This window comes from Astatotilapia calliptera, chromosome 4, assembly GCF_900246225.1.
Source record: "Astatotilapia calliptera chromosome 4, fAstCal1.2, whole genome shotgun sequence".
Classification (NCBI taxonomy): Eukaryota; Metazoa; Chordata; class Actinopteri; order Cichliformes; family Cichlidae; genus Astatotilapia; species Astatotilapia calliptera.
Window position 1 is genome coordinate 29964213 of NC_039305.1, and position 21480 is coordinate 29985692.

Genomic DNA, 21480 nt, shown 5'->3' on the forward strand with positions numbered 1-21480 from the left:
AGGTAGGCTGCTCTCCTCATTTTTTCTGACCCCCAGTAAGTTGGACAGGTTTCACAATTAGAAGCCGCGTTATTCACCTGCTTATTTTACGTGGTAGCACTCAAAACTGCAAAGAGAAGCAAAGGCTTACATAATCAAGAGACACAAGTCAAGGTGCTACCTTCAAAAATGTTTCAAAATCTGCTAACATCTTTCGTCTACAGAGGAATATATTAGCAAAATATTAAACAAGAGGCAGAAATCTTTCTGTCATGTTTCTTTAATCTTGTCTCTTTCTGTTACTGTACAAGTTGTAAAAAAGGCAAAAGGTGCTTTACTTCAAGTCTCTTCTTTTTTTGGAGGGGGGGAGAAGTGCAGGGGGTCAGTCAGGCAATTAGGCAGGATTCATTGTTCGACCACTTAACATGCTTTATTTCAGCATTCAAAATAATTAAAAACATCTCAATTTATTATACATATACAAAATAGGTACAGATCCTTGTGGTGTTTTCCCCCATGGGTGTGTCTGTCTGCCTTCTCTCACAAACTCTCACTGATGGTTCTCTTTCTGCGCATTTTATCACAGCTCGAATTTTGTTGTTGTTGAGAAACTTCAAGAAAAGAAAAACAAGAAACAGACCACAACAGATAGTTGGTGGACTAGAATCTGGATGACAGTTAAAAGTGAAGGGGGAAGTTCAAAACATAAAAAAAGAGGCTTAAAGAGGCGCTACGCTGGTTGCCAACATTACCAAAGCTGGAAATAGAAGAAGTCTGTCTCATTCTGGACACCAAGAAAAAAAACTGTGGTTTTATTTTAGCACCATGAGGAGGACCCTGCCATGCCAGAGTGACCGTAGCTACACTACTACACAACAGTATAGTCATACTGAGCAGCCAGCAGACCTCTGAGAAAGAAAGAATAGCACCTTCAGGCTTTTGCCCTCTCTGCTTCTGTTAAAGTGTCTGCAAACCTCAACTACCCCCACTGACCGCCACAACTCTACTTCAGGCTTCACTTTAAAAAACACTGGGCCCTTTTTTTAGAGCTGGAATTCCTTTCACTTCTGAGGTAGGCATAAGGATTTTTTTGTGTTTTTTTCCTTAAAAAAAGAGGTTTAAACCCATGTTTCTCTGCTGGTGGTTTTAATGTGGCTTTTCTTTAGGAAAAAAAGGGAGACATAGAGAGGAATAAACATGAAAGAGACCACAACAACAAACAAATCACAACAGCTACAACATCAGCAGGTGAGGAAGGAACAACTCTTGAGGAGGCGTTGTCTAGGGGCAGGTGGAAAAAGGGGAAGGGCAGAACAACAGAGACAAACATGGCTGTCAGTTTCACCGTTTATTCATCAACACCTGAAACGTGGTACAAAGCAATTGGGTTCTGTCTGTTGGGACTGTCCTTTCATTCCTCTCACCGCAGAGGTGTATAAAAATACAAAAGTCACCTGTGTCTGTTTCTGTAAACTCCAGAGAGGCCGGGTTTGGCCGCATGATGAGGGGAAGTCAATTTTCTTTTACACTTTACAGAGGCATATATTATTTTCTTGTTGCCAGTGAAACAAAATGTCTTCTCTACAGGATCCTTGGTGTTGGTGATGGCAAAAACAAACAAAAAAAAGTCAGAAACAAAAAAAAAGTAGTGGTCCCAAATGCGACGATGCAGATGCCTCTACACCACCGCCATCTTGTTCTCGTCGAAGTGCAGGTTTTAGGCAAAGCGGACCATCGGAGCAATGGCCAAATGGAAACTTGTAGAACGAAGGGTCAGATTTTTCAGAAAAATGGCATCGGGAGAATGATTTGTTGGGGGCATTTTTTTTGCTTTTGCTTTAGAGAGAGATGACTGCTAGAAAAAAATTAAACACACACACGCACACAACAACAATTTCAAGTCCAGATTTCTCTTTTTACAAGAAACAGACAGGTCCAACTTCAAAGCCAAACTCTTGGTCTGGAGCACCAACGTCCATAGGAGCGATGTCAATGATGGGCAGGCGAGATGTTTTCGATGTCTTGTAGTCAATGACTGTCTTGCCCCATGTACCGGTGTGTGACTGGAAGGAGAGACAACGAAAATCAGAATTAGGGTTCATATTCAGAACAGTGCTGATTAGAACCTCTAGCCTCTAACCCGTCTCAATCTCTGTTAACTTTGAATAATTAACATATTGAGTTTAATGTAAAAGGTTTCCTCACCGTGCATCCATCCTCGAGGACGCTGTAGGTGAAGCGGCTGTTGCCCTCGGCTCTGATCTCAATCTCGTTGGAGCCCTGGAGGAGGAGGGCCTTCTTGAGGTTGCCAGCGGCAGCATCCATGTAGGCGACGCTGTTCTTGCAGTGGTAGGTAATGTTCTGGGATGCCTCAGTGGACATGAGACGCAGGAAGGTCATCTGGATGTTGACATCCTCTGGCAGAGAGCCCTCACTGCCATACTCGAACTGCACAAGACAGTGAATAGGGGATAGATTACTGACTGTGATGGGCAAAGGTGTGATGGTGTTGAAAAAGACTGGGTAAAGACAAAGTGGGAAGAAGTGGAGATGGGTAGAGAGGAGTAGAAGAGGAACCTAAGCAGACATTTAGGAAAGTGGGTAAGAGAAATGAACTCAAGCTGCAGCAAATCACAATAGAACTGCAGATAAGAGAAATATGGAAATTGACAGAAGAAGAAACTATAAAGAAGAATAGAAGAAGAGAGAACAGGTAGGTTCTATAAATTAGGACGCTTACCTGGAAGCCGTCATTCATAGCCTCTCCGAACCAGACGTGCTTCTTCTCCTTGATGTTCTTGCTGATGTACCAGTTCTTCTGGGCAACCTCACGCTGAGTTGGGGATATGCAGGTCTCGCCGGTCTCCATGTTGCAGTAGACCTTGATGGCGTCCTGAGTGCAGCCCTGATCAGGGTCAATCCAGTACTCACCTGCAAAACACAAACAACTTCAAAACTCCGCTAGGCCTACATCTGACTGCCCTTGGACTAGCTCTCCTGTCACTGTATTGAACTGCTCACCGCTCTTCCAGTCAGGATGGCACATCTTGAGGTCCCTGCAGGTTCTTGCTGGGTTCTTGCGGGTTCCGTCAGGGCTGCGGATCTGCTCAATCTGCTGGCTCAGGCTCTTCAGGGTGCTATCAACCTCCAGATCACGGTCACGGAGAACGTTAGCATCATCAGCACGGTACATGCGGAAGGGATCAGGAGCCTTCTCCTGAGGCTGGACCATGAAGCCAAGGTCAAATCCACCACCAGGGGCACCAGGTGCTCCAGGAGGTCCAGGAGGTCCAGGAGGACCCTGCAGAAGGAGAAGGGTAAAGAAAAAGTGTGGGTTGGTTAGTTCATTAGTAATGTGCTGCTTTTATCAAAATGTAACCCTCAAAAACCCTAGGTATAAAGGTACAACGTGGCACAACTTAAGTAAACAGCTGAATGTAAAGAAGATTAGCTTGTTAGACTTACAGCAGGTCCCATCTCTCCAGAACGTCCACGAGGTCCAGGAGGTCCAGTGGGTCCAGGCAGACCGCTCATACCATCCTTACCAGCAGAACCAGCAGCTCCTGAAGGACCCTACAGATACCAGGAAATTTCAAATGTCAGTATCTGAAAATAAACTAGGTAAAGCTGAAACTACACAACTGCTCCAGACTAAGTTAACTTACTCTAGGTCCAGCGGGTCCAGCAGCACCAGCGGGTCCAGACTCTCCAGAAGGTCCCTATGGGTGCACAAAAGAAGACAATCAGTTTAAAACTAAGTTTACTGGTGTATGGCATTACTTTCTTTGACTATAGTATATGCAGACTCAAGCATAAACTATCATACAGCAGGTCCGGGAGGTCCCTGCATGCCAGTGAATCCTCTGTGTCCCTTCATGCCTCTCTCTCCAGCCTCTCCAGCCTCTCCCTTGTCACCACGAAGTCCAGTAGCCCCCTGTCATAAGGAAAAATGACAGACATCATTTGGTTTAACCTTCCTTGCATGCTCTTCCATCCAGTGTAGTTTTGCAACCAATATTGTTACTTACAGCAGGGCCACGAGGTCCAGCAGGGCCAGCAGCGCCGGCAGGGCCAGCAGGTCCCTGGAAAATTGGAAAAAAAAAAAAGTTTTACGTGGAGACAGGGTTGCAGTGACTTACAGCCTTGTCTTTGACTGGCATGACATACCAAGCTGAAACATTAATGAAGCAGATTTGTCACTCACAGTCTCTCCACGGTCACCAGTCTTTCCAGCAGGGCCGACAGGTCCAGGGGCGCCAGGAGGACCAGGGGCACCAGAGGCTCCGGCAGGGCCACTCTCTCCACGGTCTCCCTAAAGGAAAAATAAAAACTAGGTTATCACTAGCTTCAAACAGTGTATCTGACTACATTTGCCCGTTAAGCTTTATGTTAAAAATTCTAGTAGTGTATGAATATGTATGAACATGCTGAACACACATATATATCCTCCAGGGTGGGATTCACAAATCATGGCAGTACTCACAGAAAGTGTGACTTCTTCCTCTGGTTGCCATTTTAGAAGTTGTGGATGATGGCTAATAGGTAAGCTTTAGGCTAGATAACTTGTGATGCTACACAAATTATTTAGTTGCATGTTAACATGTTAGCATGCTAACTTGTAGGCTGCCAACATACTTGGCGCTATGGAACAAAAAATAAGATAGCTGTGTGCTGTTGGTGAGGTCAGCTTATCTTACCTTGGGTCCAGGGGCTCCATCACGACCAGCTGCGCCCTCGTTACCAGGGGTTCCCTTAAACACAGGCACAGAGCAAGTTAAGCTTAACAAAAACCTTCAGAACTGACTTCACTGAAAGTTTGTTGAAAATTTTTAAAATTTATATGGCTGAATGCATAACGAGATGTGTCAGAAATAGTGTTTATAGCAAAATACTGTCACGCAAAAAGTTCTATTAGGAATATAGCAGTCACTAGATGCAACTACATGTTCATGAGCATATAATTGGCCCTTCAATGGGCTTCACAGTTGGTTGGGTAGGGTAACCAAAGGGAGAGCCACCCCTTGGCTCTCCACTTGCTCTAGTGGGACTTTATACCTCACGTCCAGACTCTCCAGGGGCTCCGGCCAGGCCAGGGGGTCCCATGGGTCCGGGAGGTCCACGCTCACCGTTTGGACCACCAGGGCCTTGCTTTCCAGGCTCTCCCTATTAGTGCAACAATTGCAGTCAGTCCAGTTATATTAACCTCATTCATATTTCTAACTGACTGAGACTGGTCTGTCTTATTTTTTGCTTAGCTAAATGAGAATTAAATGTTATTGTTTTGTGTCTTTTAGAAGTAGATAGACTTTTCTCTTGATTTAGAATCATGTAACTTGATGTTCTGGATTTATCAGATCCACTGAACATTTTTAAATTTTTGAAATTCTGGGTTTTAGAATACCAATAGGAACTTACAAGAGCTCCGGGAAGTCCAGGGAAACCTCTCTCGCCTCTCTGTCCAGGCAGACCAACAATACCACGCTGTCCAGCAATACCCTGAGGTCCAGGAATACCAGAACTACCCTGTGAAAGACAGACAGAAAGTAGTTAGACACTGAGACACAGGTAGCAGAAACTGTGCAGTCAGTGAAAGGATGGAAATTAAATTTAATGATATTGCTGAAAGAAGATTATTGAAGGCTATGGTTTATTATAAATTGTGTCACAGCATTTTAGAATGTACTGAAAGTTGATATAACTTACGGGAGCACCATCAGCACCAGGGCTACCCTTCTCTCCAGGAGGTCCTGGGGGTCCAGCAGCACCCAACTCACCAGGGCGACCAGCAGGTCCAGTCTCACCACGGTTTCCTTTGGGTCCCTCCTTGCCAGCTGGTCCAGGAGCTCCGGGAGGTCCAGCGTTACCCTGTGGGGAGGACAGGGAGAATTGAAAATAATTCCAGGAAAACACATAGATTTTGCGCACTGTGTCAGAAACACCTAAGAAAAACTTACAGCGGGGCCGGGAGGTCCAACTCTGCCAGCAGCACCAGGGAAGCCAGTAGCACCCTAGGGAGATCGAGGCCAATTAGCTAACTCAGGCTGCAAAAATACTGCATCAAGTCAGTAAAAAACAAACAAACAAAAAACAGACATGTATCAAACAATGGATTTGATGGTGGTACGTGTTTGGAAAATAAATAAAATCTTTCACTACTTTCTTTCCTTTTTTTAATTTTCTTTGCCCAGTTTTATGAAGTATTGCCAGTTTGGCTAGAGGTACTGTCACCTCTAAGCTAATGTCAGAAATGTAAGTTGCTTGGGAAAGTAGGAAGAGTGACTTACAGGAGGTCCAGCAGGTCCACGGGCTCCCTTAGGGCCAGTGTTTCCAACGGGACCCTGAAAGGCAACAGCATAGTGTCAAAGAAACAGCAGCACACAATGTGGTCACATGTATGTCTAAATAGCTGTAATTTGTGAACTGGGATATGCTGGGAGTATGTTATTGTGTAAACCTGAGGTCCTGCAGCACCAGTGGGTCCAGCAGGTCCGGGAGGACCAGAATCTCCCTTAGCACCATTATCTCCAGGCTCTCCCTTAGCACCAGGCTGTCCATCAGCACCCTAGAGTGGATTGGTGGTTGTGAAGAAAAAGCCAAATAGTTTTTTAGTAACTTCTGTGTTAGAGTAAGAAAAATAGCGTGGACACTATTGTAGAATTTACTTACAGGAGGTCCAGCGAATCCAGCAGGTCCAGGTGGTCCGGCCTCACCACGCTCACCCTAAGATGTAGGTAGACGAATCAGAATGAATTCGAACATTCAAAGATTAACACACTTAAAAACTTTAAATTAAACATTATCTGTAGCAGACACAGCAGTGCTTACAGGGGGTCCACGGGCTCCAGAAGGTCCAACAGGTCCTTGGGCACCAGACTCTCCCTTGTCTCCTGGGGAGCCAGCAGGTCCAGGAAGTCCAATTGGTCCAGTCAAACCACGAGGACCATCCTTACCAGGAGTTCCATCAGCACCCTTAGATCCTTGGTCACCCTGTGTGTTTGAAAGGAAAAAAGATGTTGGTAATAAGACGAACATTCACATAGTATATCAGGTCTTACAATGCTGGGGTCATTTGCTAAGTCACCGTAAAGCCCATCAGCGATTACACTGGGCATTTGCATCCCAATTGTGTCGTAATGACAATAAAATGGATGGACATATAGTAGAAACACTGATCAGTGTTTGTTGGATTGCTAAAGTAAATCTCACCTAGGATAGCAGTCTACAATGGCAGTGACCGCCAATGTACTATCGGAATACTAAGAGTAATAGGACTACAGAAGGCAACTCACTCTGTTTCCTCTCAGTCCTGGAAGACCAGCGGCACCGCGCTCACCAGGCATTCCCTGCAGTCCAGGAGGACCCTGAGCACCAGGAGTACCAGGGGCTCCAGCATCTCCCTGAGGAAGAGATGTTCAGAATAGTGAAATATGTGCAATTTAGTCAATCTACTCACAACTGAGAACTTCTTAGTTTTTATATAAGATGTGTTCACCTTAGCACCATCATTTCCAGAGGCTCCTGGGGATCCACGGGCACCAGCAGGTCCAACTGGCCCAGGTGCACCACGCTCACCAGGGAATCCTCTATCGCCCTGAGGAGAAGAGTAGGTTGGAATGAGTTTATTGGATGGTTTGTTGAAACCATGAGAACTAGATCTGCTATATAGACCTCAATAGACCTCAATACTCGAAATGTGCAATTCATTCACTTGTATTTTTATTTTTTATTCCTATTTATTCTATTTATCCCCTTCGTATATTTTTATTTATATTGTCTCTGTATTTATATATGTGTGTGTGTGTGTGTGTGTGTGTGTGTGTGTATATATATATATATATATATATATATATATATATATATATATATATATATATATAATATTCTGTAACTCTGAAACTTCTGTCGGTGCTGTGCTTTTTGGAAATCGAATTTCCCAGAGGAACCCACCCGAGGGATTAATAAAGTTCTATCTAATCTAATCTAATCTAATCTAATATCAGTTCTAGTTGGATGATATTCCCCAAAGGGAGGTTCATATGTGAGGTGAAGCTTTCATCATAATTTATCTGTTCATTTATGAATGACAGGGTAAAACAGAATGTCAGATCAACACGAAGCGCTACTTTGTAAATGGCAGTGCAAGGGTTTTCCTCCTGTGACCATATCGACACTGGTATGGTACCTTTGTTTTGTTTACAGGTAATGTGAGTTGAAGCTAGTGATAGCATCTGCATAGTTGCTATCACTATTAATGATACAGTAGCTTGTTAGCAATCCTAATATTGAAAGTAGCTGGCTAGTTAGCAGGCTAAAAGTTGTTTTCCAGGTCTAACATCGAGCATTTTGGACAAGAATCCACTTTAAAGAATAAAAAAGCAGTTATAAGCTGCTAGTAATAACTTTAATGTGTTTGAACAAGCTAGTTAGCAACTTAGGAAGTTGTTTTCTACACCATGTAGGATTTTGGACAAAGAACTAATGAATATATTTAATTATATTTAAACCACAATTAGAGTCTTATCTAACTGTGAAAATTATGAGGATATGTGACTTACTCTAGCTCCAGCAGGTCCTGGGGCTCCAGCTTCGCCAGGTACACCCTAAAAGGAAAAACAGAAATACAGGAATAAGCACTTTTATTCACTGGAAATGATGCTGTTCCAGTCATAGTTCCGCTTCAATCAGTACCTGCTCTCCGGGCTTGCCACTCTCACCAATGGCTCCCTGGGGTCCTGGGAGACCCTGGAATCCAGGAGATCCAGCAGGTCCCTGCTCTCCTCTCTCACCAGCAGGACCCTTAAGATGAGCAGAGAGGGAGAGTCAGCAACGGTGGCAGTAATGCATTGAGTAGATGTGACTTATTCTTGCAGCTATGTAGCTTTCAGTAGAGAGACATCAACACAAACTTGGGTGCTAATATCGAAGTGTAGCCAGTTAGTGTTGTTTACTTACAGCAGGTCCAGAGGGGCCCTGTGCGCCAACATCACCATCCTTTCCAGGTGCACCCTGGGTAGAGAGATAGAAGGCTTTCACACACACAATCCTACCATTGATGATAGATAACAAGAAAGAAAACAGCAGAATATTGAGCACTCACAACAGGTCCAGTAGGTCCCATGGTTCCTCTCTCACCGGGCTTTCCAGCCTCACCCTATAGACAAAAAAACACGGAGACCATATTTTAGATGCCCACTATTACTAAGCATGATTAAATATAATGTATAGATGTTGTAACGCTACTCACAGCAGCACCCTTGGGTCCGGGGAATCCCATGACTCCAGGCTGGCCTCTATTTCCACCAGGGCCAGGAGGCCCAGGGCGGCCATCTTGTCCGGGGGCTCCCTGTTAAGGAAGATTAAGCATGTTAAGGGTTTTGCTATTTCTTGACATAAATTATAAGAACTAGGGTTAACTATACTGCATACAAACTTACAGAAGGTCCCATCTTGCCATCAGGTCCAGGGTTGCCGGGGCTGCCAGTCATTCCCTACAAAGCAGAGGTCAGAGGTCAGAGGAGGGACTGGGTATAATGAATAAATGATGCTGCAGAGAATTATTTGACAGACAGTATGCTATCCCACCTTAGCTCCGGGCAGACCAGGCTCACCAGTGCGGCCAGACTCACCAGTGGCACCTTTAGCTCCAACAAGACCGGGGGCACCACGCTCACCATTGGCACCCTAAGAAGAAAATAAGAATGGTGGAAATTCAAAAATTAGTTAAACCAAAATTGTGGAAGCCTGCGGGCGGAATTAAGGTTTATATCTGTTGTATGTATGTGTGCATTTTCCTTACTTTGGGTCCAGCAGGGCCATCAGAACCAGGGAAACCACGACCACCAGGGGCACCCTGTAAAGACAATCAAACATGTCCTGCTTAGCTCTGAACAGTAAAAAGTGTTTAAACAGAAATGTGTTCAAACTGTAGGTTTAAAATTGAACACCCTGTATCATGCATACAGTCGAATTCCATCAGAGAGATCCGGGCCTCAGGTCTCTGGCATCATTTTTAACTTAAATTAACATCCAAAAGACTTAATGCTTTTAACCAATGAAATGAATGTTTCTATCTTAGTACTAGCACCACTCAGTATGTCCATATCTGTAATACTCTTGGTCAAATGTTTTGGGAACATTTTGAACCTCACTCAGTAGTTTGGTTACATCATGATTAAGAGCCCAATGGTGTTTATTATGTTTTCATTCCAAGCAGAGATTAATCTGCTTTTTCAGTCAAACTAACCTTTGTAATGTTTACAGCTGCACACAAGTAATCTCAATCATTTAGATTTGACCATCAGTATAAAGATTTCAGTCTTTTGTCCTTTGTGTTGAAACACCACTAGAGGTCCCTCTGCCATCATTTTACAGATTAGGGTACGGATAAAGTGGAATCCAGTGAGATGCATACTCTCTCTCCAGGGCCGCCACGGGCTCCTGCAGCACCAGGCTCTCCTCTGGCTCCTCTCTTGCCCTCCTCACCAGGAGGTCCAGGGGGTCCCTGAACTCCTGAAACACCCTGTAGAAGAGCAATGTAACATGCAATGTGGCATAAGAGGCTGATACACACATAATTTTAGTGCAGTGTGCTCTGTCATGATCTATGGTGAACTCACAGCCTCTCCCTTGGCACCAGGCTCTCCCTTGGATCCTGGGGCACCAGCCTCACCCTATGGGACACAAACAAACAAGAAAACATAAAATTAAACAAACTACAAACTAGGGAGAAATTACTATTATTTGGATAAATCTAAAAGAAAAATAATTTCAGCAAACAACAAATGCCCAAAACAAATCTCTAACTTTTGTTTTTATCTCTGTAGGTTGTAACTGTCAAAGTATTCACACAAAACATACAAGTTTAAATTTTGGGTGATTTTGCTTTTTTTTGGATCTAAGAGATCTTTACTTACAGTGTTGCCCTTGGGTCCGGGGGCACCAGCAGCACCCTGAGGTCCTGGGGGTCCACGGGGTCCGGGGAAACCAGGAGCTCCAGCAACTCCAGCAGCACCCTGTAGGTGGCAGCACACAACAATACAGTCATTTAATGTCATGCTGTAGAAAAAGTGATGACTATCTGTAGCTTTAGTAAAAATAAGAAAGTATTAAAAATAGAGTAAATTTGTTTAAAGATACTCACAGGTACTCCCTTAGCTCCAGCGGCTCCATCAGCTCCAGGGTTTCCCTGAGAGGAGAAGGAAGGAAGTTTATTTATTGTCCCAGAAGGCAGAATTATTTTTAATTTCTTTTAACAATTTAAATGATAATGTAAATTGTTTTATTTTGCCTTGAATCAGATTCTAGTGGCCTATTTTTTGTGGCCCATTTGTTGTTGTTTTCATCAAGGATCTTTATTACAGTCACTCATACTTACGGAAGGTCCAGCTGGGCCAGCAGGTCCGGGGTTTCCGGGCTCACCACGAGCTCCACCAGGGCCCTCGGGTCCACGAGCACCCTGAGCTCCAGCATCACCCTGGGGAGAAAGAAAAGATTATTTAGTAATACAAACAGCTTGGTGGTGGAAGACAAAAAAAAAAAGATAAAATTGTCGGCATAAACAGAAGATTTGTTTTAGAGAAAACACTCAACATCTAACCTCAGCCAAAAAGAACCCCACAGCTTCAGCTATGACCCAGTTCCACATGCACAGACAATTACTGTGAATTTCTATCATAAGCTTTAAAATATACTGAGAACTCTGCAAAAAATAAAAATAAAAATAGCGCCCATCCATCTAATTTCTTAATAGTTACTGTTTATACTCAAACAGTAGTGGGAGCTCAGATGGTTTTTATGACCTGCATTCTACATGTCAGGTGTACGTGTTGGCTACCTACATGCTTCAGAAAATAAATTCTTCAAAGTCGGCACAGTAAAAACACAACTAAGAGAGGAGAGGAAATAGATTATACTGCGTTTCAGAAGAAAAATGGATAGCACTGAGGATTACTGGAGCGGGTCAGGAGCAGTTTATACCTTGGCTCCAGGGCCACCGGGGAATCCAGGGGGTCCAGCGGGGCCAGTGGGACCCTGAGAAGAACAAAAACACAGATACTCAGATATACATAGTGCATCTTTTTGGGTCAGTGCTAACAAAGCTGAGATTTTAAGAACTGAAGCTTTGGACAATGAAAGACTTACAGGAGGTCCAGCAGCACCAGCAGCGCCATCATTACCACGAGCTCCCTGCAGGTCAAAGACAAACGTGAGTGGTCGACTGGTTTCTCAATTCACTAATAAATTGATTTCACTAGCTGCAACTATGTAATGTATGGACTCACAGCAGCTCCAGTAGCACCAGCACGGCCTCTCTCACCAGGCAGACCGCGAGGTCCCTGAGATAGACAAAGACAGTGTCAGTTAGCCAAAATCAGTTGTGGAGAGAAGAAACTATACTACTATAATTATGTAGCAGAGATGGGGTGCTTGTTTTACTCACCATAGCACCAGGGGTTCCATTCTCACCAGGGGTGCCAGCCTCTCCCTAAATGGACAGAAACACATGGGCCGGCGAGAAGATTAGAATCATTGATTAAACTCTAGAAACTTTATCAAACTTTCAGAAATTATGCTCGTCAATGCAGCATTTAGCCAATCAAGCTGCTATAACTAAAAAGTAGCCAGTGACTGCTAATGTAACTTGCTAGTGTTTAAATGGTTGATACTACTGCTTTTTGTAGCATTATTGTAGCCACAGCTTTTACTGTCCACACTGATACTCAAACTGTTAGCTGTTAATAGAAGTAGTATTTAGCTTTAGGTTAAAATATGTTGTATGACCAACTTGTCGGTGGAGTGGTAGGTGAAGAAAATACACTGGTTATAATGGAGGAAATGCTGAAAATGTTTTAATGATTTTTCTGCATCTATGGGTTAATTTTTTCAGTGTGTCTTTAAACACTAAACGGTACTCATTTGAGAACCATATTGATAGTTCTGCCAGAGATCTCTTCCTGTTAAAAGGGAGTTGTGATATGGTGCTGTCTATAATTACAATTAAATGCGATTAATTTTATTGTACTTCAAATTCTGGCACTAGTGCTCCCACCACCAGGACCACTATGAGTTAGATATCAGTGCCAATATTACAACTACTTTTTCAATTACTACTGTCATTTATAGCACTGCTACGATTACAGCTACTCAACACTGCACTATAAGTGAAGTAGCCCACCTGTGGGTGACTTTTTTCTACAACTTATGTGGTGAGAACAAGTGTTATAACAAAGGGAGGGGCACCTTGGGTCCAGCGGGGCCACTGTCTCCCTTGGCACCATCCAGGCCACTGAATCCCTACACAGAATAAGAGACATGCAAAGATGAAGTTTCCAGCCACGACTTTCAACATTTTTTATTTTGAGTTGAATATGAGTTGAATGGGGTGGCACAAGTTCTGACTCACTCTATGTCCCTTGATGCCAGGCAGACCTGGGGTTCCTGGGAAACCACGAGCTCCCTGGGAAAAACAAAAACAAAAAAACAAGGAGGTGACAAAAGTTATTATCTCAGCTCTGTTTTTGTTTTACATATCGGTGGTAAGAATCAGCAACTTACCTGAGGGCCAGAAGGTCCACGCTCACCGGGGCGACCTGGTTTGCCAGACTCACCCTGAGAGAAAGAGAGTTGGGGAGATGGGGACGAAATGATGTCTCAAGACATTCCTCAGTCTCTTTTTTAATATAATATCTACCTATATATATATCTATAGGTAGATGAACTGATATGATATCAATCCAGTGCACTTACATCCTCGCCGTTCTTTCCAGGGGGGCCGGCAGCTCCACGGGGACCCATGGCACCCTGAAGCGAAAATCAAACATAAGGTGAGAGTGTTAACATCACAGCAAAGTGCAACGTGCATTTGTTTCCCTGTCCTGAATACTCACAGGAGATCCAGGCTCTCCAGCCTCACCAGGGGGGCCAGTGAATCCCTGAGGTCCCTATAGTTGGTAACAAACACAAACACCATCACTACACCAAATATGTTGATGCTACTCACTTTTTCAACACACTGTAAGCAGCAGTTTGTTAATTTTTCAAAATTTTTTTCAAGAAAATAAAAGGTGTTTTTGCAGCCTAACAGTAATCAATATCAATACTACTTCCTAATAGTAATCAATCAGAAAAAAACACAGTCTTTGTGTTATTTCAACAAATAACAAATTTCCCACGTGTGGGACTAATAAAGGTTATCTTATCTTATTTGCAGCAGAAAAAGGAAGGACTGGATTCATGCCAGCTAGCATTCCAGGTTTCAGTTTTTAACCTAAGCATAGAAACCCCCATCATATACTCACGCTAGATCCAGGAGGTCCAGGAGGTCCACGGGGTCCCATTGGGCCCTATAAATCCAACAGAGAAAAGCTCAGATGCTGCGCATGGAAATATTTTGAATATAGTGTATTTAAATACATATGTAACCTACCATGGGTCCAGGCACAGGCATGGCAGGAGATTTGTCATCGTAGCCACCAGACATCTGAGGGGAGAAGTTCTGGAAAAAAATAAACACAGACATGTTAATCTCACAAAAATACCAAAATGATTGTTTTTAGGATGAAAAAATATTAAATTCCATCTGTGTTGTGACATGACATAGGCTACATGTTAGCTATGAGTAAAGCAATGCATTTCAAATCTCAACACTAAATGTACTTTTTCCAGTTGAATAGAATCACTGATTCTGGATCATCTGAGCCATAGTCCAAATTAAATATCTAAATCATGCATAGTTGTGTCATGTTCCATCAAGTATAGTTGTCTGTTGTTTCTTTTACCATGCACTTCCCCACTGCATAATTTTTTCATATTTCCAAATAAAAGCAAACACAATAACAAAACTGCAGCAGCAGATTTGATGATATGGAATCTCAATGCTAATGCCACTCATAACAATCCAGTTCTAAAATGAGCAGTGCGTATCAAGTCATTGACCTTTGACCTCAACAGTAGTATTTAAAGGTGTCTCTGGAGGATACATACTGTATAATGTAGATAGGGAACATTCTGTCTGAAGTCAAACATATGTTAATGGTGACTGCCAAGTCTCTAATTGTCCAGCTTAACGTGGACCATTGGCATAGAAGTATGTCACTGATAATGTATACACAGGGAAGACTGTAGGAGTTTACTGAACTGTGGTTACATGGAGTGAATGCTGAAGTATGTTAATAGATGTTAAAGTCCTGAATCATGGAAAATTTGACGCTGATATTTAACCATATCTAAAACAGCATCATGCTAACCCTCGGTAAAGTTATACATGTTATCCACGCTATAGTTATTACTTTAGCATACACATATGTAGTCGAAGTTATTGGCAAACTGAAACATAGAATATTTAATTAGAAGTTGATTCTACAAAAGTATGGACTCATGTTTAAGCAAGATACAGAAATGCAAATTAGCTTTGAATGTTAACTAAGTATCTCATTAAAGAATATGAGTGTGACAGTGTGTTCTCTTAATATTTTAGCACAGAGGCAAATGGTAAAATGAATCAGCAAATAATAAATTATATTTTGTTACTATTTAAAATATTTTCAATCAATATTTTTGGTATATTAGCAGTCATGTCAACAACAGGCTGCACAGAGGCATGAAGATATGCAGTGCTAGCCTAGCATGTGGAACAATGATCCTGTAGCAGAATTCAGTCTTTGGAGGTGCCAGATCAGATTTCTAAATCAGACCTGGAGTCAGTGGGTATATTAGAATGTAAATAAACCTCTAAAATTAAAAATGGTAGCTTAGCAAACTCTAACTTTCTAAAGTTTGTCCACTTCCAGAATATTGTCTGCTTTCCATTCAAAAGGAAATGAGGCGTCGTTCCATCCTTAGTAATGACTTCTTGACCTTCTGATCAGAGACACTGTGCCAAACTCCAGACACAGCTCATCACACTAATAGCACATCACATTTGGGCTTCAGCTTTGACAGTTGACTTTTTCCGCTCTAGCTGCAGCACGATTAACACGCTGTCAATCATTTGCATACATTAAACAACATAGTTACGTTACTAACTGACCGGCCACTATTGACCTTTAATGAGTGAAATACAGAATAACTAAAATTCAACAACTTACTCCACCAAGGCCAGGGGGTCCAGGTGGGCCAGGAGGTCCAGGCAGTCCAGGCTGGCCAGGCATACCATCTCTACCAGGGGGACCAGCAGGACCCTGTAGATAGAGGAAATCAGGGTCATACTCAAGAAGGTCGCTTGGATTAAAAGTTCTGATGTCCACAGTCCAATACTCTAAAACAGAAAACTGATTTGTTAAACCATTAATCATGTGCATTTCCTATGGTCTGGCCTTATCATTGAAGACATATGTTTGGTTAATATTTGATTCCATGTTTGTGTCTTCAAAGTCTTTTAAATCATTAAAAGTGCAGTTTACTTTGAGGCTGACTATGAGACTAACCAGGAACAGTCACCTGTTTGTCACCATCATGCTCGGTAGCCAAAATAGCACCACGAAATACATTATTATTACACTATTAAATGCACTCTTAAAAACAACACAGCTGATCCACAGAGCCTCTTTTAGAGTCTAAGATTCAACTTGTAAAGTGACCAATGAAGGTTCAATCAAATCCAATCCAAATAAATAATCAGAAGTCATAATTTCCTCCTAAGATTGCGCCAATTTAAATGAATGTAGCTCCACGGTTGAAAATCATGGATAAAGAAGTTGTTTTTTTCATTGATAAAAACCAAATCCTTATATAGGTAATAATATTTCTCCATGATAATATTTGGTTTGATTTTGAAATGTAAGCCAAGTCATGCTGCTCTGCAGGATTTAACCTGACCTCATCATGTTTTGTGTGAGGTAAAAAAAACAGACTTAAACTATCAAAATTGGATGTAACAAAGGACAACCAGTGCCCTAGGGTGACATTTAAAAACACAAATCAAAAACTACAGTTTACAGAAACTTTACATGTAAGATACTGTTTTCTGGTATCTGGTATGGTTTTAGATTAAGTATGATGTGTAATGAAAGCTAAAAGCAGTTTGCAGTTTCACTGCATTTCAAAGTCATCTGAGTCACGTTTCCACATCTGCCTGATTTAAAACACATGGAGCTACATTCTATCAGTGTAACTGATCAGCTCCAGCAAAAACAGTGACAGATCTTGAGCTCACCACACAACCAAAAGTTACTCCACAAGTAAAACAAGGAAAGAAGAGGGTGTGAACCTACCCTGTCTCCCTTGGGTCCACGAGCTCCCACGGTTCCCTGTGGTGAAAAGAAGAAAACAGTGTGTTCAATGTGTATCTGATCTCATGGGAGTTGTACAAACTTATTTACAAGTGTCAGTGGAAAATGTATATTTACCTCAGTCTGAGGCTCCTGGAAGCCTGCAGAGAGCAAACAGGTTTGGCATTAACAGATGAAAGCACCCAGAAAAGCTCATAATAATGCTTTAAGTGTTCAAACAGAAACTAAAAAATTTTTTTTTTTTTCAAAGACAGTGTCTCACTCACACCAGTAACTCTTGGCATGTCATTGAGGACAGATGATGGATTCGTGTCATGGGGGCAGTTTAAATGAGAACATGTGATGTGCAAAAACTGTTTTGTGTATCTGTGCTTTGTCCAGAGAGAGATGCAGTTATTATACCGTCATCGGGGCAGATGGGGCAGCACTCGTCGTGGGGGATGATGGGGTTGGGGCAGTCCGTTGTATCCTCGCAGATGACCTCATCGCACATCACCGTGCCACTGTCGCACACACAGATCTGACATGGCTCCGGCTTCCACACATCCCGGTCTGCAAACACCTGGCCGTCCAGAGTGCAGCTTTTGCCCGTGCCTGAGGGGGGCGACACAGAGGGAGAGGGACGGTAAGAGACAGGTGAGCTACCTGAACGCACATGCAGACTCAGTATCTACACTGGTGGGAGTCCAGGTAAAACTAGGGCAGGAAACTAAAGTGCTTTAATTATGAAGCTAAAAATAAATTGTGAAAAAACCCTGAATATGTGGATCATTTTCTCAAATTAAAAAATTTGATTTGTTCTCAAATTTAGTCAGACGGATTAACTGAGATGAGAATTTTGAATTACAGTGAAAAAATAGTTTCAATAAAACACTTTTTTGGAGAAAAATGTTAGAAAAAGATAGATTGCTAAACTGGTGTAAAATCTACGTGTGAAACAGGAAATAATGACAGCAGCAACATAAATACACAAAGCTTAGCGGTGATAAAGACGTGGACAGGAACTGGGGGGCTTTGGAATCAGACCGGAACAGGTCAGAGGTGACAGAGAGGGCACCAGTGTGCCGTGTCTGTCTGCAGGTCACGCCATCATTGCACACACAGACACTGATTAAATGGGATTTAATCTCCCTGTACATCAACTCAAAGTCATATTTTCCACCCCGACACTGTGGCGGCTGCATTTGATTCTCAGCAAAACTCAAACTGGGACTCTGCTCAGAGTGCTTTTAAATCTTCCAGCGTACCAAAGTGCTGAGCTCAGAGGGGAAAAGCAGAAGCGCCAGGAGAACTGCAGACTGTAGGCTTGGCAGTGACTGGTGGAAACACTCCACATGTGGATGCAATTAGAGAAGAAAAAAAAAGAGTGGAAAGAAAAGAGGGGGAGGGGATGGCACGGGGGGACGTGGCGGCCAGATGTGTCTGGCAGTGCTGAGAGCAGCCTCTGGGTGGCGTTGTGAGATCGTTCAGAGGGCCAGAAAACATCTGCTTTTTATGCACAGCTGAGTCCTTTCCAAAAGAAGAGGAACATCTGGAAAAACCGAGTTTCGCCTCCTGGGCTCTTGTTTCCAGAGCTGAACTGCTTTTCCTTTGTCTTCTCAGAGGAGAATACTGGTTGTTCTAAGCACCAGCAGAGGCATCCGCTTCCCTCTTTCTGTGCAAAATGATCTCTTCAAAAGTCCACCTGAGCTTTTGTGGGCTCTAAAGCTGAAAGCTGGCTCAGGCTGTGGAGGTCAAATACTCCGGCAGACAAGACTACGCCTGCTCCTCTCCTCCTCCGCTCCCTGTTTTCTTCCTACTCTCCCTCTCAGTCACCTGTCCAACTCAGCACTTGGCCTCAGGCTGCAAATTCCCTGTCACATCAATCAGGCCTGTGAGAGGCTTCGCCTTCTGGCTCATATCTCGTGGAAACCATTTTTTGAATGGGTACAGGTGACGCAGGTAGTCGTGTCAAACTGATAAAATGCCACAGGATTAGGGTTAGGCATTTGAATGCTCCAATTTTGGGGTAAAGGGAGGTTCAAACCTATGCAGCTGGATAACCCTCGCCTGGAGGAGAGAATGGAAAACTTGCAGCAACTCGCTCTGCATGCATGGTGGGGAGGTGGGGGTTGGAGAGACTTAGACAAACACAAGGAGAGGGAGAGACAGGGGCCTTCTTGAGATGCCCAATGCATTACACACACCCTGCTTTATCTGTCTATCTGTCTGGAGACAATAGAGCACAACAAAGCAAACTTAATTCTACTTAAAACTTTTCCTTTCTCCTCTTCTCTAAGATCTCAGAAGCCGTCCAGCCACGTAGAGAAAATCCACTTTCCAAACCCAGTAAAGAAAAAAATGCAATAAAGTAAAAGGGGAAAAAGTCTGAGAAGCTCCAGTAAACAGTGATGAAACTTACGGTCGTCCTCGCCCTGCGCTCTGACCAGAAGCACTGCTGCGCTGAGCAGCAGCACCAGCCGCAAATCCACAAAGCTGAACATGTCTAGATGCCACTAGACATGTAGACTCTTTGAGGCAAGAGAGGAAAAAAAGTTGGGGATGTTTCTTTCTGCTACACTCCACTCATACACGGGTGTTTGGGGCAGGATCCACTCGTCTGTTCACAATCCTCCTGACCCCAGCAGAAAACTCCCTACTGCCTACACTGACTTTCCACAAGGGTTTTTATATGGGAGCCTCAAGAACTGGGAGGTACCCGAGACTGGACCGACTGTAGGGACGCACCCTCATTACCCCGTTGCTGCTTCTGCTCACGTTTAGGGAAGACAAGAATGGACGACTCCTTCAAAGGAAAAAAAAAAAAAAACAGCGAGAAAGAAGAAGGGAAAAACAGAAGGTCCCTCCTTCCATGCCTCCACACCAGAAGGGTTATAGTTTGGATCAGAAGAGGAAGGAGCAGGAGGGGAGGGGGGCTGAGCAGGAGGAAACCTGATCCATAAGAGCATCGGACGGTTGGAGGAGGATCTCCTGCAACAGGCACGGGTTTAATCCAGAATTTATTCCTGGTTGTGGTCCACTTCCTGATTCGCTTTGATTTGAGCTAAAGCTAAGACTGTTTAGATTCAGTTTTCTGGGTTTATTTTCACAATCTGATGTCTCAGACTCTATCAGTTTTAGTCCAGTTTTACATCTTGTAGTTCTGGTTTGAGTTGGGGTTTTGGTAGTAGATTTGAGCCAGTTGTTTCAGCTTAACAGAGTGTTTTTATAGTTTTATCTGTTTGAGTGTTAACATGTCCTGAACATGGCTGCAGCCTCACAGACACTTGCCTCAGGCTGTATGTGTATCTTCTGCTTTAGTTTCTAAATTTCGTTGTGATCAGCGTGCAGGTTTCATGTCAGGTTTGGAAAAATTGTTCAAAGAACTGTATAATAACATGCTCCATGTTTAGAACTATTTCAATTCAGTTCAGTTTGATTCTATCAGATTCCATTTAATTTAATTCAATTTCAGTTTATACAGTGCCAAATCACAACAGCAGTGGCCTCAATATGCTTTATACTCTAAAGTAACATAGAAAATGCCAACAATCAGACAACCTCCTATGAGCAAGAACTTGGTGACAGCGGAAAGAAAAGCTCTTTTTACAGGAAGAAACCTCCAGCAGAATCAGAGAGGGCCAGACATCTGCTGTGACCAGTTGGGGTGAGGGGGAGGAAGACATTTACACTGGAACATAGATCATCACACTGACAAAGTCCACCTAATGACTTATTTTAATACAGTATGCATGTGTGTAAAAAGAGAAATCTGCCTTTCACAAGTCCACAAACTATACTGCAGAACTAAAAGACTGGAGTGTCCCAGTAAAGCTCACTTGTGACAGTCCATGGATCACAATCAATAAATAACCAAAAGAATCTGCTGAAAGTCGATGACGGAAGGGATTTGTTTTCTGTTATAGGATTATAAGTGACACAAGAAAAGTTAGCATTTGTAGAACTGTGTCATTGTTTTTGATCACCTGATTCAGGTCTGATGGAAATACATTCAGAACATTACCGAGCATAGTGGCTAATATGTTAAAACTATCGCCTCCTGGATTCACACTCGGGTAGGTAGACCTGTTCTATATGGGGTTTGCATGTTTGGTTTCTCCTAACTTTGGAATACATGCTTACGTCAGTAAGCCCAGGAAACTTTAGTAAAGAGATTGTTAATTTCAAACACTTCACATGTCATCCTGTTTATTTCACAATTTTTTGGGGCCTTTTTCCTTATCAAATTCACAGAACACATGTAAAATATAGAGGTAGCTTCTGGGTTTGTAAA

At 42.9% G+C, this 21480-nt stretch overlaps 1 protein-coding gene across 1 annotated transcript; it reads right to left on the reverse strand.

Moving 5' to 3' along the window:
• Positions 1 to 383: 383 nt before the first annotated feature.
• On the reverse strand, positions 384 to 19976 carry col1a1a (collagen, type I, alpha 1a). Its single transcript, XM_026165965.1, has 49 exons — positions 19609 to 19976; positions 17610 to 17801; positions 17325 to 17347; positions 17190 to 17225; positions 16065 to 16157; positions 14405 to 14473; positions 14277 to 14321; positions 13866 to 13919; positions 13726 to 13779; positions 13534 to 13587; positions 13382 to 13435; positions 13219 to 13272; positions 12419 to 12463; positions 12261 to 12314; positions 12121 to 12165; positions 11956 to 12009; positions 11354 to 11452; positions 11120 to 11164; positions 10893 to 10991; positions 10596 to 10649; positions 10391 to 10498; positions 9776 to 9829; positions 9562 to 9660; positions 9414 to 9467; positions 9224 to 9322; positions 9077 to 9130; positions 8932 to 8985; positions 8668 to 8775; positions 8535 to 8579; positions 7472 to 7570; positions 7269 to 7376; positions 6805 to 6966; positions 6646 to 6699; positions 6434 to 6541; positions 6264 to 6317; positions 5934 to 5987; positions 5683 to 5844; positions 5395 to 5502; positions 5035 to 5142; positions 4677 to 4730; positions 4184 to 4291; positions 4008 to 4061; positions 3806 to 3913; positions 3645 to 3698; positions 3445 to 3552; positions 3001 to 3280; positions 2720 to 2910; positions 2185 to 2427; positions 384 to 2042 (listed from the first exon to the last, which is right to left on the reverse strand). Exons 1-49 carry the CDS (start codon positions 19688 to 19690, stop codon positions 1896 to 1898), a joined length of 4344 nt encoding a protein of 1447 aa, XP_026021750.1. The 5' UTR covers positions 19691 to 19976; the 3' UTR covers positions 384 to 1895.
• Between the last annotated feature and the right edge of the window lie 1504 nt (positions 19977 to 21480).

Excerpts from the sequence above, each read along its gene's own strand:
- col1a1a (XM_026165965.1), bottom strand. The coding sequence starts at position 19,690 with ATGTTCAGCTTTGTGGATTTGCGGCTGGTGCTGCTGCTCAGCGCAGCA. Across the intron at positions 7,377-7,471 it reads CTGGAAATGATGGTGCTAAG|GGAGATGCTGGAGCCCCTGG; the intron begins GTGAACACATCT and ends TCTCTTCCTCAG. Across the intron at positions 6,318-6,433 it reads CTGGTGCTGCAGGACCTCAG|GGTCCCGTTGGAAACACTGG; the intron begins GTTTACACAATA and ends GTTGCCTTTCAG.